At 35.6% G+C, this 19,505-nt stretch overlaps 4 protein-coding genes across 5 annotated transcripts in view; 2 read left to right on the top strand and 2 right to left on the bottom strand.

Moving 5' to 3' along the window:
* The window catches only part of LOC127848640 (receptor-binding cancer antigen expressed on SiSo cells-like), a 360,763-nt gene that overhangs the window by 57,965 nt on the left and 283,293 nt on the right, over positions 1–19,505 (top strand). The window lies entirely within an intron of this gene.
* Positions 5,744–11,077, top strand: LOC127848643 (uncharacterized). Its single transcript, XM_052381229.1, has 4 exons — positions 5,744–6,069; positions 8,583–8,707; positions 9,210–9,335; positions 9,813–11,077. Exons 1-4 carry the CDS (start codon positions 6,024–6,026, stop codon positions 9,828–9,830), a joined length of 315 nt encoding a protein of 104 aa, XP_052237189.1. The 5' UTR covers positions 5,744–6,023; the 3' UTR covers positions 9,831–11,077.
* LOC127849183 (uncharacterized) lies at positions 11,687–12,546 on the bottom strand. The gene is made up of 2 exons (XM_052381903.1): positions 12,108–12,546; positions 11,687–11,912 (listed from the first exon to the last, which is right to left on the bottom strand). Exons 1-2 carry the CDS (start codon positions 12,263–12,265, stop codon positions 11,687–11,689), a joined length of 384 nt encoding a protein of 127 aa, XP_052237863.1. The 5' UTR covers positions 12,266–12,546.
* On the bottom strand, positions 12,579–14,845 carry LOC127849184 (uncharacterized). Its single transcript, XM_052381904.1, has 3 exons — positions 14,028–14,845; positions 13,439–13,565; positions 12,579–12,774 (listed from the first exon to the last, which is right to left on the bottom strand). The coding sequence occupies exons 1-3, from the start codon at positions 14,086–14,088 to the stop codon at positions 12,579–12,581; spliced, it is 384 nt and encodes a 127-aa protein (XP_052237864.1). The 5' UTR covers positions 14,089–14,845.

A 19,505-nucleotide genomic window follows, 5' to 3' on the forward strand; every position in this document is an offset into this window, starting at 1 on the left:
TTTTACACCTGGTTTTTACCCTGCACGAGCTGGCAAACTTGAGGGGAACAAGAGTGGGAAAACCTCGCCCTGTCTTTGGCCAAGAAAGCTCCATTTGTTGAGAGGTAAACGATACAGGTTATTGCATTTACAATGCCACCAGACCACACTGCCAAATGAGACCACGCATCTTGGTACATTTTCAAACTGCATTTTTTACCAAACGCAATTTCTTTTAATAATTGATGAAAAGTGCTAAGTCACATGTGATCAAGGCATTAAAATTTCAAAAATAAACAAACAAAAACAACAAGCAAATAACTAAAATTTATTATTATTCAAGCAACAAGATTACCATGACAGCAATATTTCTTAGTTAAGTGGAACGAAAACATAACCAATCAACATGTTTGAAGAATGCCTTGCCCTTTTGAAAGTGATATGGTATTAATCCTTTGCAGATCAACTGGCATAAGAGATGCTCAAGAGGAGAAGGACACAAGCAGCATCAATGGTACATGTCGCTCCAGCGCCTGCTTTCCAGGTCTCTCTACCAGCTGCTTTCCAGGTCCCTCCACCCGCCAAGATCAGGTCTAGGTCCCTGCACTGGCTGCTGTCCAGGTCCCCTAGCAGTCAAGGTCTCTCCAGTGGCTGCTGTGCAGGTCCCAACGCCGTATTCCGTCAAGATCCCTCCATACGCTGAAATCCAGGTTTCTCATTCCACTGCGGTTCAGGTACCTCCAACAGCTGAGATCCAGGTCTCTGCAGCAGCTGCGGTCTAAATACTCCACCCGCAGTGGTCCACTGCGGTCAACCATTTGCTTTAAAACCTTCCATAAATGTCTATTAATGTATTTTAAAAATAATCCGTTTGTATTAATTTGCGGTGTACTATTTTTGTCATATAAACATAATTTTCGTACACATTGCGTTTTTTTCCCTTTTAACCACATTGGGCTTATAATGAACTGTTGTAATTGCTTCACAAAAACCATTTTTTCTAGGACATATCAGTCCAAAATTATTTTTTTTCACACTGCAAAATCCCACCTCAGGCTCACAAAAAACCTACTTTCTTAAAAAAAACTCACTAAAACACTGTTAAAACCCACAAAAATCAACTTACCCAAACCCACAAATTGCATTTGTTTTCTTCACAGATAAAATACTGTTAATAACTAGGTTTAAAGCGAGTTAAAAGCACTGTGAAAAAAACTAAGAAAGGCGTGCTTTCAGCTCACTTTTCGCTCACATAAAGACCGTGTTTAGCCTGCTTATAGCTCACATAAAAAACACACTTTTTACCCACTTAAAACCAACTCCACAGACAGAAGTTGGTCTAAGCATGTTTAAAAAACCTCAAAAAACCAACTTGTAGAAAATCATACTCACTTTAAACCCACTTAAGATGATTAAAAAACCCACTATGTTGGTTTAAAGCGAGTTAAACCAAGATTTAACTCAGAAAAAACCAAGTCGGTAAGCTAAAAAATCCAGTCGGTAAGCTAAAAGCGTGTCTGAAAAACCCGCTTTTAGCACAGTGCAAATACCGCAGAGTTAAACACAGCTGCCTGAAGAAAACTCACTTTAAACCCACTTAAGACGGTTAAAAACCCCACTATGTTGGCTTTAAGCGAGTTAAACCAAGATTCAACTCAGATAAAACCAAGTCGGTAAGCAAAAAGTGTGTTTAAAAGACTCGCTTTTAGCTCGGTGCCAATACCGCAGGGTTTAACCCAGTTTAAAACTGGGTTATAACCGAATTTTGCTCACTTTTTTGACAAGGGTATGTATCATTCATATTAGGGCACCATCATTAGGTTCACAAGATATCAGATGTCAAAAACAAAGGCCCATAATTATGACCTGGCAATTTATCATAATTATAAAACTTTTACTTTGAAAAGAAAAGGGTTCTTCTTTGTTTCTACTAAAGAATCAAATAAAAACGTTATTTTTCGTACTATATTACAAAATCAGGATATACGCCGAATATCTTTTTAGCTCCACTGGCCAAAGACCAGCAGGGCTTATGTCATGGTCCTGTGTTCGCTGTGTGTGCGTGCGTCTGTCTGCGCGTTAACTTTTCCTTTAAACATCTTTTATCTTTAACATGAAGTACAAAAAACAAGTACCAAATTTTAATTGTTTTTGTCCATAGTCTTAAACTAAAAATCCAGATTGAGAAAGAAATAGCCCTCAGTAATGACACATAACAAATCTTTGAACAAAAATGGAATCTGATAAAATTCTCATGTTTGTCCACTTATATACATTTTACTCTAATGTTAGTTTATCTTTCTAAAATATTTGTGTTTATTTTTTTCAATCTTATAAGATCATTGTGAATATACAACAAAACACGCAAGTCCATTATGCTTCCTTCCCACTTTAAACAACTCATCATTTTTCATAATTGTTCTTCTGTTGTTCTTTTTCTTTTCTCTTTAAAAAAACAACACCTATCACAAACAACCAAAGAAAACACATATTAACCCAGTTTTTTTCTTCTTAATCTTAAGGAAACCCAAAAAAGTATATATATTAGCATATCTTGTATAACATGTCTGAACTTTATTGCTTTGTACAATCACTTTTTTGTATGATCATATACATGTATACATTGTATGTACTATATTGAATAAAAAAAAATGTAAAAAAATAATAAAATAAAAATAATTATAAAACTTTTACTTTGAAAAGAAAAGGGTTCTTCTTTGTTTCTACTACAGAATCAAATAAAATTGTTATTTTCCATACTATATTACAAAATCAGGATATACGCCGAATATCTTTTAGGCTCCACTGGTCAAAGACAAGCGGGGCTTATGTCATGGTCTTGTGTTCGTTGCGCGTGCGTCCCTCCGCGCGTTAACTTTTCCTTTAAACATCTTCTCCTAAACTACTGGTCCAATTCTGATGAAATTTCTCAGGAATTTTCCTGAGGTGAACCTCTTTCAAATTTGTTCAAATTATGCCCCTGGGGTCAAATTTGACCCTGCCCCAGGGGTCACAAAATTGAAAATTTGCTTATATTAGGCCTATTTTGTGAAAACTTTCAAAATCTTATTGTCCATAACCATTGAGCCTAGGGCTATCGAATTTTGTATGTAGAGACATCTAATAGTCCTCTACCAAATTTGTTCAAATATGCCCCTGGGGTCAAATTTGACTCTGCGCCGGGGGTCACAAAGTTGAACATATGCTTATATAAGGCCTTTTTTGTGAAAACTTCAAAAATTCTTGTCCATAACCATTGGGCTTAGGGCTACCAAATTCGGTATGTAGTGACATCTAAAAAAAACCTCTACCAAATTTGTTCAAATAATGCCTCTGGGGTCAACTTGGACCATGCCCCGAGGGGTCACAAAATTGAATTAACGCTTATAAAGCACCTATTTTGTGATATCTTTAAAAATCTTCTTTGGGTCAAATTTGACCCTGACCACCGGGTCACAAAATTGAACATAATATACGCTTATATCTTGTTTATTTTGTGAAAACTTTTAAAATATTCTTGTCCTTAACTCCAGGACCTAGGGCTACCACATTTTGTATGTAGTGAGATATAGTAGTCCTCTACAAAGTTTGCTCAAATTATGCCCCTGTGGTTAAATGTGACCCAGCCCAGGGGGTCACAAAAGTCTACATGTGCTTAAATAGGGCCTATATTTAAGTATTTGCACATGCTGAGAATATTTGTTTAAACCTTTTTTTTCAGCAGTGAAGTGATACAGGGCCATCATGGCCCTCTTGTTTAATAATTAAGACTATAAATGGTTTAAAGTTTGTGTTTGACATCCTTGCTTCTGGAAAGCAGAACTGTTTAGGCATTAATGACTACCCTTTTTTTGTTAGAATCAACATTGATGCATTATTACTTAAGCAAAGTTGAACTCTTTAAAAACTCGATGACTGGGGGACTGAATTTTTCATGTTTTTTGCTTACAATTTACTGAATATATAAATGTTTATGGGGAACAAAATGTCATCTCTCTTTACAGGGAGATGCTGTTTTTTCATAAATATCCAGGTTATTTTGTATAAATAAGACCACATAACATATTTATATAGTATAAAATGAATTCTTAGCTATACATCTATGATGATGCCATTATGTGTTTTGCTGTAAAAAAAATACAGAGAAAATAGACTACAGCTGCATGTCACAAGAGTTGTAAAAGGGCATTTTGACAGTATTGCCCCGGACTTTTGCCCATTTTGAAGGATAATCTTATAAAAAAACTGATTCTTGGTTTAGCGTGCATAGGAGATGGAGGAGCTTTTATTGGTGCCTTTTAAAAAATAAATTAAATAAGTCAAATTCCAACAATGTCTTTGGTTTTTCAATTAAAAACAAGAGATGTGTTTGTCAGAAACACAATACCCCCTATTGCCCCGCTTAAAAGCCATATAATTGACCTTTAAGGATGACCTTGACCTTTCACCACTCAAAATGTGCAGCTACTTGAGATGCACATGCATGCCAAATATCAAGTTGCTATCTTCAATATTGCAAAAGTTAGGGATATGTTAAAGTTTTCAGACGGAAGGACAGACAGACAGACTGACAGATAGTTCAAAAACTATATGCCACCCTACCGGGGGCATAAAAAACTGTATTCTTAATTTTTTTACAGGTGTTATTGGTGTCTCCACAGTATTGGAATAACCAATTTACACTTAAGGCTAAAACAGGGCTGATCCATTTTATTCACCACGAGGTTCATTAAAATGCTTACTGGGTCAAACATGCGGCATGGGGATACGCGTCGGCCTCTGCCGCGCCACTTCTAGTTACAATTGTTGCCTGCACAGTTGACCATATTTAGTGTTTTGGTTGCCCAGCTAAAGAGTATCGGCCTGGCCAGAATAACAGCATTTGGAATTAAGTTGCTTAGGCTAAAATATAAAAAATATCTGCCATACTGTATGGTTGCCATCATCAAATGCACAGAAAGAATTGTTTTTCAAATTCAATCAAGCTCTCCACTTATTCCATCCTGCGAAACCCTTTAGGTGTCTCAATACTGGTAATAGTAAACCCCACTGAGAGCCATATGGCTTTTGTCTGTATACAGTTTGTGACTGCCTTACTTGTCACTATAATGTTGTTGTTTTTTTGGGGGGGATCTAAGTGGATTTTACTATTTCTTATATTACACCGAAGAGTTTTCCCTGTACCACTGTACAGTGTTGTACGATTGTTTATGGTATAGAACCTAAACATATGGATTAAATCTCAAAGTTTGTCGCCCTTCAGAACATCCGCAATGTTGTACCGATAATTAATGCAATTTAAGAAATACTGGTTCTTTAAGTTTGAATAATGGTGTTGTTTACACTTCAAGAAACAACTAATAAGCTTTCTAAACATTTAATTAACATTTGAATATTTTGTGTGTAATGACAACTAATGTTTAACAATAACAGAAACAAATATTCTATTATATTACTCCTCAGAGATATTGGTCCTTCTATATCTATATTATCAGTTAATTTAGTGCAAATTTAATGGTTTGTAACCCGAACTATATTTTCGGTGTAATATCTTCCGCCTAGAGGCGTTAGACATATCCTTCCACCAAATACACCCGAGAGACGATCGCCGATATGGCGGAATTGTCCGAGGTGTCCCGATTGCAGAGAGACGGTGTGGTGTAGCCCACTGTCCGATGCGTTCAGATTGCCTACTTTACGATCGCCGTTATGGCGGAATTGTCCGAGGAGTCCCGATTGTACTTTGGTTGTGACGTCACAGGCACTCAACGCGCATGACTCGGATACACGTCCATTGTTATTACGAATCGAAGCGTGAACAAATCGCGCTTAATGTCAAATTTGACACTCAATAGATCTATCATGTTAGCATAATACAATTCTTTAACACAAGTTTTATTGAAATCGTGTGCTTTCTCTGTATTTTTTGCATGACAATCGTTATTCGATATGGTTCAGTGTGTTGCTTTCGGGTGCAAAGAACGTGAGGAAAAGGGAAAGAAGGTTTTTTTCCGTTTTGCGAAGGATGATGTTACTTGTAAGAAATGGATAAAGGCAGTAAATTCCAGGAGCCTATTCTAAAAGGAACCGGTAATTATGTTTCTAATGACTAATCTATGCTTGTTTATTTTGATATTCACAGTGCTAAATAATGTTAGTCCGATTAGTCAGCATATATCTATTACAAATGATTTCAAGACATTTGTATTAAAAAATGCGTTGACATCTGTTTAGAAAATAATGCACAATAGTCTCTGATGTTTATTTCAAATACTGGTCAGGCTAATACAAAGGAGAGGAAGCTGTACTGTAGAAATATTGTTTGACCTCTAGACTATAGTATTCTCACACATTGTTTTGTCAAACATTTGAATCCGCAAACAACTTATAAGTATTTCTTCACAATATTAACCATGCATTATATTTAAATAAATTATATTAAATCAATAACATAAAGGTGGTCTTATAAGCGCAGTGGTTGATATGTGTCCTTCTCAGCTAGGTGACCTGAGCTCAAGGCCATTTCCTGTATATTGTTGAGTAATGTCAGAGCTGTTGATGGTCAACATACAGGATGGATTAGGTTTTTCTGGATAATGAGCCTTCCACTCAGAACACATCCGCAAAAAATGGAAATCTTTCTGTACCAAGTAGCTGGAAAATTCTGCTTATATGATAATTCCAATTTCATCCACACTTTAACCCTTTGCATGCTGGGAAATTTGTCGTCTGCTAAAATGTTGTCTGCTAAATTTCTAAAATTAGCATTTTCTTCGATTTTTTTCAAAGAATACTATCAAAACAGCAAACAGTTTGGATCCTGATGAGACGCCACGTTCTGTGGCGTCTCATCTGGATCCAAACTGTTTGCGCAGGCCTTCAAAATTCGGTTCCCGCACTGAAAGAGTTAAAAGTCTAGTCAGTTTATAAGGAATGCTGGGGCACACATGGGTTCGATCATGTACAGCCTTATGCCCAGTATGGATATGCCTAATTATTTTACCTTTTAATATATATTTTTCAAAATTTTCTTATATTTGTATGCATGTATGAATTAATGGCTTAGTGACAAACAATTAATTAAAACACTTCTCTTATTAATAAGGAAAAATAGGTTAATCAGTGGAACAGCTTTAAAACTGACAAAAACATTCCATTTGATAAATAAATAAGACTAGCTAACTCACCAAAAATATTCAAAGTATAAAAATAATATTGGGCTTATTTCAATTACATTTCCATAAGATAAAAAAATTATGAGAGAATCCAAGTGCTGGTAAAACAATAATTATGTAAACTTTCTTATACTGATTTATTGAACAAAATAAAAAAAGTACTGTCTATTACACAGATGATTAAAAGACATTGTAAAAGTAAATTTGAATAGTATTAATAAAAATATTAATAGTATTTACTAACACCATTCAGCATGCTGTATTGAATTATTCAGATAAAAATGTAAATTGAGAAGGGTTTTGTGCATGGACTGTAATTATTTGTACAATTTATTATTTCTTAAACAATGAACAGCTTGGCATTTCTCTGAAATAATATTCTCTAGATTCAATTAAATATAACAAAGCACATGATTGCTTTCTTAGTTTCTTAAGTTTCACGAATGTCCATGGTTACCAGTCAAATTGACACCAGTTACCAGTGTTGTATATTAATCCATACAGAACTGTGTCATGGAGTTTATGGCTATTTGGTTGTTGAATAGCGCCTTATCTTTGGATATATCACAAGATTATGGTAGAACACAGTATGGTTTCAAGATAAAAGATTATTCCTAGCCCAATTAAATCAACAAACAATCATAAAATGTATTACTATCAGACCAGTGCCCTAGCTTAGCTAACCAAGGGGTGCAGTTCCAAGTCCACCCAAGGTCTCACTATGCCCTACACCATGCTCTTGTTTGGATTTTATCATATGATTATAAAGGAAGTTGTTTTTATCAATAAATTAATATAAATGTTCAAACTGAAACTAGTTTTATTTATAATAGAAATTGTGTTTTCAATTAAAAATCATGTTATTAGAAATATTTACTTAGTAATTATAATGAAACACATGCTTTTATATTAAAAATATGCAAATGAGATAATATGGCTTTGTGCACTGAAGAGCTCTTTTAAGAATTAGCACCCTTCAATTTCAAAATCCAAAAAGGAAACTGATCAGACTATCCCCACTACCACTCAAAGGCTAATGATTGCAATATATCTGTCGCGTTCTGAGAAAACTAGGCATAATGCCTGTGCGTAAAGTGTGACTGTCGTCCCATATTAGCAGTCCGCACAGGCTAATTAGGGACAACACTTTCCGTCTTAACAAGATTTTCAGAAAGAAGGGACTTCCTTTAAACAAAAAATACCATTCCAGCGGAAAGTGTCATCCCTGATTAGTCTGTGCGGACTGCACAGGCTAATCTGGGACAACACTTTACGCACCTGCATTATGCCCAGTTTCTCAGAGTGCGACTCATATTATTTCAAAGTTCAATAGCATAGTTTGGCTTATATTAAGTGATATAAACATTTGTGTCATTCTGTCATTATTCTGTTTGAATTTATAAAAAGTAACATGAAAATTTTTTGTAGGACCCATATTCATCATGTGTGGAAGAGTCTGTGAAGAAATGTCTTGTGAACAGTCGCCTGTTCGGATCAGTTATCCTGAATCACATTTTGATAATGTGTATTCGCAGTCATCACAGACATCTGAGGTTCGTAATAATGTCAATTAATAATTAGTTTGTTTAACAATCTCCAAACAATGGCAATTATTAATAAGTCTGTTTAATTATTTCCAAACAGCCTGTTTTTTATGTGATAGGAGTTACATATTTACATTGGCTTGAAAAAAAATCCTCTATTCTTGTGATATAGTTTTTATTCTTTATTTTCTGTTTCTATACATGGCTAAACTTTCTATTTTTTTATGCTCCCAAAGGGTTGCATATAGTTTTTGAACTGTCCATCAGTTCGTCCGTCTGTCAGTCTGTTAGTCCGTCCGAAAACTTTAAAATTGGTCATAACTTTAGCAATATTGAAGATAGCAACTTGATAATTGGCATGCATGTGTATCTTACGGAGCTGCACAATTTGAGTGGTGAAAGGTCAAGGTCAAGGCTATCCTTCAAGGTCAAATGTCAAATATATGCTTCAAAGTGGCGCAGCAGGGAGCATTGTGTTTTTCTGAAAAATGCAAAATGTTAATCATTTCAGATGGTTGTATTTCGGCCAACAGAACATAAGGGATTCACTGTCAAACCACAGGGAAAGGACTCTCCTATCCTAAGTACAAGGCTGGACACCATGTGGTTAAAGCAGTTAAAGAGAATTGCACTTATGGTAATGTATTCATAATGAATTTTATTGTATAAATAATAACCACAGATAGCAATATTGAATTATCTTGTTGAAGAATTTTGTTTTTGCACATAAAAAAAATACATTACAGCTTACAGAAATCACCTGAACTTGTCCAATATGTTGAAACAAAATTTAGAAATTATAATTCTAAAATCTGGTGATTATTCTCAATGTAAAACAACATTAAATGTATTTGCATGTTGAACTTGTTGAGTTTTTAGAATAATCTTGATACAAGTCTCTTTTTCTGAACAGATAGTGAAATTATCTAAAATATCAAAATAAATACATGAGTTTACATGCAATCTTTTATCAAAATGTTTGGTTTCTTAAAGCAATAGATTTCTGTAATACATGGTTGAAGACAACAATACAAAAAACATTCATTGTTTATTATTCTCTTATAAGAAGGAACAATTTATCAATAATTATAATTTATTTTAATATAACTTTCAGACTATGTTGATGAACTAATGGCAGAGCTGCTTAGGATGAAAGAGGAGTACAAGAGCGATGCCAATGCAAGTGCTGCCTCTGGCAACATTCTGTTTTCACCGCCACCCCTGTCTTCATCTGCAAACAGAATCCTGAAGTCAGAGGCTGTGCAGAACCATCGTTCGCGATTTAATTAGCGAACAGGGATGGAAATTAGTGGTTGCCCGTTTTGTTGTATAGTTATCTATTACTTTTAAAGAAAGTATTGGTTACACATGACACTACATGTACATAGTACTGGGCGCGTTGAGGCTTACGATGGGAAACCAAAAAACTATAGATGGTTGTCCATGTGGGCAACTAACTGTAAAACGTTAGTTTCCATCCCTGGCGAAGCAAAATCCAATGTATGAGTCGGACGGAAATCTCTGGCTGCCACAGTGCATGACGGAAGAGGTCGTCGGTCCTTCTTGCTCAGACGGTGCCAAATCCAACGAGCCAGTCTTCTATATGCAATGAATCTGTATACTCTGAAGTTATAAATGTATAAGGATACCATTATGATAAATATTAGTATGTTTAGTAAAACAAAGGTACTTTTCAACTTGACAATTACACAAGCCATGCTGTGGCAGATTCTTACTTAAGTTTACAGTTTAACAAACTTATTCAGCTTGAATATAATATTATATAATAATATTTTACTGAAAATATGTCAGAAATCAGATTTTGTAAGCAACTTCACATCATGTTGTAGCAGGTTGTTATTATAGTGTACTTTTTAAAAAATTAAACAGCTTGTATTTATATTTTTATTTCAAATGTTGAAAAATAATAATGAACTGGCATTTGTAAGTAACCAAAAATCATTGTATAGAAAATTGATACTTCATTTTACAATTAGATAACCCAGTCATCTTGTATACCCGCGTATTTTAATGTTGATTAAAATTGTTGTCTTTTTTATGTTATTTATCCACCGCCAGAGGCGGAGGGATATTGTTTTGGCGTTGTCCGTCCGGCCGGCACTTTTGTGTCCGGAGCCATATCTTGGAAGTGCTTTGGCGGATTTCATTGAAACTTGGTATGAGTATATATATGCATAAGAGGATGATGCACGCCAAATGGCATTGTACACCATCTGTTAAAAACAGAGTTATGGCCCTTTGTATCTTGAAAAAATGCTTTTTACTTTAGGCACTTTTGTTTCCGGAGCCATATCTTGGAAGTGCTTTGGTGGATTTCATTGAAACTTGGTATGAGTATATATATGCATTAGAGGATGATGCACGCCAAATGGCATTGTATACCATCTGTTAAAAACAGAGTTATGGCTCTTTGTATCTTGAAAAAATGCTTTTTACTGTATGCACTTTTGTGTCCGGAGCCATATCTTGGAAGTGCTTTGGCAGATTTCCTTGAAACTTGGTACGAGTATATATCCCCCGCCAGAGGCGGAGGTATATTGTTTGGCGTTGTCCGGCTGTCCGTCCGGCTGCCCGTCTGTCCGTCACTTTTGTGTCCGGAGCCATATCTTGGAAGTGCTTTTGCGGATTTCATTGAAACTTGGTATGAGTACATATATTGATAATAGGTTAATGCACGCCAAATGGCATTGTACACCATCTGATAATAACAGAGTTATGGCCCTTTGTATCTTCAAAAAAATGCTTTTTTAGTGTCAAATAAAGCACTTTTGTGTCCAGAAGTATATAGGCAGGGGATATCAATTCAACGAATTTGCTTGTTTTATTATTTGTATCAAAACATATTTACAGTATGAAATACAAATGACAAGTTCACACAAAACACTGTGTTATTTAATGTCTACAGTGTATTTTCTTTACAAACAATCTGTCCTGGTTTCATAAACATTTTTAATAATTAATGACAACTTACTCATGTATTGGTTCTTCATCACCGATGGGACCATTTACATCAAGGAACTCATAAAACGAAACATCAATGACATCTTGATGTAGACAGTTAGCTTTGAAGCCAGTGTGCTCAGTTATGCACTTTACCCCTGCCTCGTCCATCCTTTCCATCAGCTCTGGGTATTCTGTGCAGCATTTGCACTCAATCTGCACACGATATGGTGTGCAACATGAACATGCACACCTGAAAATAAAAGAAATACGTCGAATTGCAATACAGACATTCCTTCCTAATCAGAACAGGTTCAAGTATCCGTTCTAATTATAATAATTAGACCATACAACCTAGTCATATTCAACAAGCTTGTACTGTAGAATAACAATCAAAGAATTTTTTTATTTTTGCCGACACCTGCATGTAACAAAATTATATATTTACCAATCCGTATTCCCAACACGATGGTCGTCTTGGGCATCGGCAAAATTTTCCTCGCTGTCCGAGTCAGAATCAGAAAAATCTGATTGACTGTCACTAAATTCTGGCTCAAACATATACGGTTGAACGGAAAACTCATCGTAATCGCTATCATCTTCCATTTTTCAACATTTTTTATCTAAAGTTGCAAGATATAATACATCCGAAGCCATTTATTATGCCGGCTCGTAATTGAGTCGTTATTGAGTGCCTGTTACGTCACTTCCGGTTTGAATGAAAATGGCGAGAACATCGGAATGTGTGAAAAATCGCGACTTTGTTCTATTCGTTCTCGCTAATAACACCGTATTTGAAATGAAGTGAGGAGCGAAATAGTTTAGATATGCACTAAATTCGATAAATAAAGGTGTTTTACGGGTTTTTAAAACCGCGGCAGGTGAACTTTAATTTATTAACAAGACCGGTTTTAACCTATTATCGAATACTAATCGCAAACACCACGGTGTTGTTCTGGGGATACGCGGGAGCCTGATGGACGCCCACCGCCTGTTGGAGGGTGCTCCCTATCCGGCCCCGCTTCTTCATTTGGTGACAGCAGACGACCAGGAAGGCGATCACTGCTATGAAGCCGACGCACGCGAAAGCAATCCCCATAATGATCCCTATAGTCCTTCAAAGGGACAAAATAAGGTTCAATTTATTTAGATTGGTTAACCACTATGGTCCTTCAAAGCCACAAACGGATGTACATTTTTTAAGTGAATTTATTTTTATTCTTGTGCATTGATTGAGCCAAATTTAATTCAATTTAGTTTGACCCGAAATGAGATACTCCATCTTTTCATTTGTGACACTTCGTACAACCAATACATGGTAATTATAGACCTCGACATAATCGGGTTAACATTTAAAAATAGGTTTGGCTTAAACAAAGGTACTTTATTTTCTTGAATAAAACCAGTTCTATTTGTCTGTTACCGACATTTTCCCGTTGAAATAGACTGTATAAGGATCGGATTGTATATACCGTTCCCGTTGAAATAGACTGTATTAGGATCGGATTGTATATACCGGTGCAATTGCTTCGAGTTAATGAAGGGGCCGGGCATTTGATATACTAACGATATAACACCTGAAGCTCTCATTATCATGCTGAGCGCCTGGTAGTTAGGCCTCAAAACCATAACCTATTCAAATTCTATTGGATTACTCAGACCACCATCCCCTCCATGTAAACCGGAATTCCTTCGCGGTCCCGCGAACGACCGGGTGGCAGTGTTTTCACTGAAATGCTTTCGCTTAAAACGACTTTGACCGGAAGAAGCGTATCTCACCACGAGAAGCAGCAGATCTCGTCTTCGTCGCCATGCTGCCGGCAACATCCGCTCTCACAGTAAGTCTGCCGCCAGTCGTAGTAGTCCTCGTGGATGTAGTAACAGAACGAGCCCGCCTTGACAGCATCTGGGAGAGGGAATGGGAAATTTGTGTGTGTATTTTAAAGTTTTATAAGGTCTGAGGCTGCCTTATGTGTAGATCCGGTGGTGTCCCAGCTTTCCTACCTAATTAACTTGCTAGTCTAACGAAAATTAGGACGAATTTATAATTATAGCAATTTCCAGCTTACTGGAAGATTTTCAACTTTGGTCTTGTGTTTTGGGAGAACCGAAGAAAACTCTACCCGCCTGGTATTGGGACCACTAACCAAACTCGCATGCTTCAAAGCAGTATAGATATGTTCGTCAAACATATTTTATGATTTTTTTTTTTCAAAAATTCGAAAATCTTGTAAAGAAACCACTTTAAATGCAAATAGCGATTCGACGGGCGAATTCGCGTCCTTCAATAAAATCATGGGCCGTCGATAGTGCACCTTCTACGAGCATTTGTTGTATTGTTATTAAATAAAGCAACCGTGAAACCTACCTATGAAACCGGCTAACAACAGGAGTAGTTGACGCACGTGATGAGCCAAAACGGGTGCCATTTCACCGAAATTCCAAGTTTATCACAGTGTAGTTTCTTTTCCCACTCTTCGCACAATTACAGTTTACGAGCTAAGTTACATAAATTCCTAGTTAAGACACAATTTTTGTATTATTGTTACATTAAGACTATACGTATGTAATGTATTTGTTAGATCAACTAAAATATGACAATATTACCACTAAAGCTAGTTTGATTACGTAATGTAAATTCTCAGAACACAATCAATAACCATTTGTATTAGCAATAAAGCACTGCACTACCACATATTTGTCTCATAAATAGTTGAGCGAAATCAATCAATAAAATAATATGTCCCCACCGATCACTAAGCGAAGTATTTCTTTCTATAGGAAAACACGGCGTTCTTGAATGTCAAAGTTACCGCTTCTATTAGTTGAATATTTTTCCTCATAGCCCCAATTCAGATTTTCATCCATGTGTTCGATGACACGTGTCTTATTTACCGTTCTCTCAAAGCGTTTTCAGTGCCGTTATAGCCTCTATCGCCACATTAAATTTTCTGCGAGAACTCTAGCTTGTCCCCTTGCTTACAATCCACGCAGGTAAATAACAACATTGACGCACGCATATGTAATCATAGAAGAAATTTAAGCTACATGAAACTGGAGAATTTCTTATTATTCATAAACGTAACTCGGAAATAATATTCCTCTATGAGAGTTACGAAACCCATCGCGACATACTCGACAGTCCTTATGGCGTCCGTTCAATTTCCCCCGTACCGTGTAATAGGAATATTGGTACTCGAGGTGTCGGTCGATGCAAGAAATTATACACAGGGTCGATTTGCATCTAGTCATAACAAACGACACTAAAATTGGAAATCGATAGACAGATATTTGTTCCTATAAAATCAATATGATCGCACCGGATATAGATTTAAGGTTACCTGTTTTAATCAGCGGAGTGTCCAATGAGTCTCTATGTTACTTACTTTCCCTGGAAAAAAATGGTATTGTAAGTATGGCATGCGCAAATGCAACGGCACATGCGATTGCCCTGCACTTATTTCACTGGTCGGGCACTGGTTCTTGCTGCAGGTTCATGCATTTCCATAAGACGAACAAAGTCTGAACACATGGATCCTGTTTGCATACCAACTAGCGTATTTTAGCACTTTTCTAACAATATTAATTCATCGTAAATATACTTAATACATTCCCTGCGTAAAAAACTAAGTCGGCATTAATACTTTATAAATATTTATTTCAAGACAATACAAGTACTTAGTCTATAAATTATATTATGTGATGTATATATCAATGGGTTTCAAATGTATTTACGAGCTTATAAGCGGCCCAGTATGTACTGGTCATAATTTCAATGCATACAAAATGACCATTTGGAACTATAACTTTTTTGAACATGTTGCTAACGTTGTTTTTTTGCAATTCTGGAGCACTTTTTCGTGTCAATTTTGCTCGAAAGAAGATCGACCGATAAAACAGAAACGTGTTAAATTGTAAATAGAGGTTATACAAAAAGTTAAATTAATCTTTTAGTTTCTATAAATATGTTCTCTGAATCGAATGTTCGAAGTTTTGTTGGCCTAATGCCTATTGCAATCGAGCACTCTCGCTTTTCGGATGTGTCATCTCGACACCAGGTAAACAACGCGCGTAGTGGTTGTAATTTGCGGGTGTGTATGGAACAATCGGCTTTGCGAGGTTAAACACGCTGTATTTAAACAATTTTGACATGGATTTAACGGAAATTTAATAAATCTTTGAAGAAGATATATATATATATATATATGCACTGTGATAATAAAATGAGGCCATTTATCTGTGATATCATTCCATTTGGCATATTGTATTCACAGTAGGGAATAGACTATAAAGAAATAAAAAAAATATATTTATCGATTTCAACAAAGCTAGAAAATACTTCGAATAAAGACACAAACTTACACATTACGCAATGTCCTTAAAACCTAATAATTTTTTTCTTAATATCAACTAAAGGAAAGCTAATAGAAATAATATCACAACTTCAGCAATTATAAAAAATCATCAAATGACTAGATCTAGATGAACTGATAAAAATATTCCTTTACCGAAACAATAATGATACATAGATAATAATGATATAAAAAGTATAAACTGTCCATCAGCTACGTCTTAGCTGCTATTTTGAAAGAAGATAACCTTCCAATACATGTCAGCTGGTAGACTGTTCCACAAGGAGCAACCAAGAGAGCAGAAGGACTTGGAACCAAAACGTTTGACCTTGGGAATTGCAAAAGCACCCCTACTACATGACCTTGTCTTATATGAATGAACAGAATCCTGTGTGATAAACGACTCTTCCATATAACCAGGAGCTACCGGTAAACCATTTTTGACCTTGAAAACATGACAAAGGATAATCTTGTCAACACGTAGGTGCTGACACATACCATAATTATATCACTGAATATCTTCATTTAACATATTTCTGGTCTCAAGAAAATTCGTGTTCACCTAGTTCACACGATAGCGTTTATATTATATAACGATTATTTTACTGGCTGTGAACTGACCCTGATACCCTGCGGGTTGGAATGCAATGCATTAAAGTGATGCCACGCTTCCACTGCTGAAACTAAGGCTTGTTTAAAACTTAATACGTTTACATGTTTAATGTTCAATTTCGAAAACAATTTAAAATGGTTTGGCCAAAACGAATATCAGGATAGGGAAAAACTATACTTTTATGAACTTAAATATACTAGTACACAGACAGGAATATGGAAGTAATTACTAAATATGAGAACATAGCCTTTAGGTACCAACGCTCTGGCGCTGGCAATCTTCTGAAAATAAAAGGTGCACGCACAAACTGTATTGATGTCAAGAGTTGAGTGTAAAACTGTTCTATCTATCAACCCTTTTCATTAGAGATAAAATTGTTTCGTGCTGAACACGCAGTAAACCAGTGTATATATATATGCACTGTGATAATAAAATGAGGCCATTTATCTGTGATATCATTCCATTTAACAATGTGTAATAATATGCACTTTTTTATAAGGTTTACGTTTTAAAAGCTACCTTTTGTTAGTAAAAAGCTCTCTATGTCATGCCACCAGCATAAAGTACCACAATGGAAATAAGAGTCGCTCTTTTTTGTGTTATCCTTGGTGTTGGTGTGGATGTCATGGTTTATTTGTTCTAATGTGTTTTACGATTCTGTATTATACATGTTGTTTTAGATGTCCATGTATGTGTATTCCATACCGAAATAAATCAATCAATCAAATGTGAATAATACATTCTTAATGTGTTTTCAACAATACCATGATAAATATTATTTTGGATTAATTTAACAAGAATTATTCCACCATATTGACTAATGTATTAAGCATGAGCGCGATGATTCTCGATACTGTTAATAATCGAATCAAATAGAAATGCCCGACAAACCACTTAACAGGTTTGTTCGAAGAACGCCCGTATAAATATTAAAAATATGTACGGATACTTCGCGTGTGGCCGGTTGACTCATATGTTTTAATTTCACTTCCATTCTTCTTTTGGTTTTCTGTTGTGTATCTATAGGTTTATGACCAGCAATATGTAATAATGTAAAATAAGCCGCGTAACATCCCGTACTGCGTGTGATGCAGCTAAGAACTGCACAGAAAAAGACATTCGTTATCTTTGATCTCATTCATGGAACTCTTTACCTTTCACCAACTCCAACCACAATCAACGCCGTATATCTTTTTTAAAGATATTTCTTGTTCAATTTCTGTAACAATTGTTGATCGATTTTACTGCATCATGAATAAATGATTTAATGTGGATTGGAAGAATAAATTATGAAACAACGTTCTGTGAAGTCAAGTTAATATATATTACGAAATGATAATTATAAAAAGTGTTGCTTTGGTTGCCTTTTGAATGTATACATAATCAAGCTTAATGCATGAGGTAGTTTATCCGCCGACTCGCATAGAATCGCCCTAAATGTCTAATACTTTATATAGGATTGATTTAGTTTGGTCAAATACTTTATTAAGGGTTGATTTAGTTTGGTTGTGATGCCAACACACCTCTTATATTTCACAAGATCAGTCTTTGTTTTTATAATGAAAATCGCTAAAGGAGCATATACTTGTATTTCTCTGAGAGAAATTAAAAGATATTAAATGACTCATCTATTAAAAAAACATGATTAAAATAGTTGGTCCCACCAGAATCCGGACCTCGATAAAATCGATAAAAGATAATTGCCATAACCTCTCAGCCACTCTTATATGTATAGGTCATAATGCATATTGTAGCTTACGTAAGCAACCTACATGTTGATACATTCAACTTAAAACGGAAACAGTAGAAACACTCGAAATCATTCAATTGTTTTGTCCGTGTTCTCTGAACCACACTGACCCCGTTTGTTTGTTTTATTTTGTATATCCATCAGACTTTCACAATGGCAATCTACGTGATGTTCAGCACAATAGACAATCTCGTGTGCAAAATCAATTGTTATGTAGTTAACACCCATAAAAGGAAGTTATGTTTTTGTCAATAACAATAGAACAAATACATCCACTGTTATGTATATCGATAACACACCTAGAACGAAAGGTTTTGATGTGTCTTTTGACAGGTTTCACTAGATACAAATCAAATCACGCAATCTAAACAATTCATTGCCATAGTGTTCCACAACATAAATCCTTTAATAAAGACTGCCTCAGCAGGTATTATGTACAATGTTATCTTAAACATAAGGAAGTTAATGCAAATTCTTTGTATTTACATTTGTTTGACACCAAATTGTTTATGAAATCCTAAGTTTTATCGAAGTTGAGTAATACATATGGCTTTTAGTGTGGTAAAATATTTTTACCCGATTATACCTTAGGCATAAATAGAGACCAATCAGCGGACGACGTATTTTTCCGCTCATCGGCTGGCGTCCAGCCGATGATCACACGGACATCGGATCATTTTGTTGCATCGGGTGGCGTCCGGATTAAGTTTAAGTCTCACAGAAAATTTTGCCCGACTTCGGGCCCGGGAACGAATCGAGTTGAGATCGAAAAAAGATCGGACTATCAACTCACGGTTGCTGAAAAACGTTGGTTATCATCCATCATCAATCACACATACAGAGAGATAAATATGATAAAACAAAATGTATCAGGCAAATCAAGGCATTTGGAAATATCTTACCTGTCTTCTTCTTCTTCCATATGATGTACAAATCTCACTCTAGAGCATACTCGTACATTTTGTACATACTCTGTCATCATAATTCTTTATCATTAGCATCATTTCTGTAGAACTCTGCAATAAAGATAGAAGTGTTTCATAGTAATGGTGCTTTTTGAATATATGTACATTGTAGTTAATTGACCTCAACGATTCGAATGGAACTTGTATACAGGTAAAAGTATAATAA

This window comes from Dreissena polymorpha, chromosome 10 (genome assembly GCF_020536995.1).
Source record: "Dreissena polymorpha isolate Duluth1 chromosome 10, UMN_Dpol_1.0, whole genome shotgun sequence".
Taxonomy (NCBI): Eukaryota; Metazoa; Mollusca; class Bivalvia; order Myida; family Dreissenidae; genus Dreissena; species Dreissena polymorpha.

Bases quoted from the DNA above. Each gene is read 5' to 3' on its own strand.
- LOC127848643 (XM_052381229.1), top strand. From the start codon at position 6,024: ATGGATAAAGGCAGTAAATTCCAGGAGCCTATTCTAAAAGGAACCG. The intron at 6,070-8,582 runs GTAATTATGTTT...AATTTTTTGTAG, and splicing joins GCCTATTCTAAAAGGAACCG to GACCCATATTCATCATGTGT. The intron at 8,708-9,209 runs GTTCGTAATAAT...TAATCATTTCAG, and splicing joins AGTCATCACAGACATCTGAG to ATGGTTGTATTTCGGCCAAC.
- LOC127849183 (XM_052381903.1), bottom strand. From the start codon at position 12,265: ATGGAAGATGATAGCGATTACGATGAGTTTTCCGTTCAACCGTATATG. The intron at 11,913-12,107 runs GTAAATATATAA...TTTTATTTTCAG, and splicing joins CGTGTTGGGAATACGGATTG to GTGTGCATGTTCATGTTGCA.
- LOC127849184 (XM_052381904.1), bottom strand. From the start codon at position 14,088: ATGGCACCCGTTTTGGCTCATCACGTGCGTCAACTACTCCTGTTGTTA. The intron at 13,566-14,027 runs GTAGGTTTCACG...TCCCTCTCCCAG, and splicing joins GTTGTTAGCCGGTTTCATAG to ATGCTGTCAAGGCGGGCTCG. The intron at 12,775-13,438 runs GTGAGATACGCT...GTCCCTTTGAAG, and splicing joins GAGATCTGCTGCTTCTCGTG to GACTATAGGGATCATTATGG.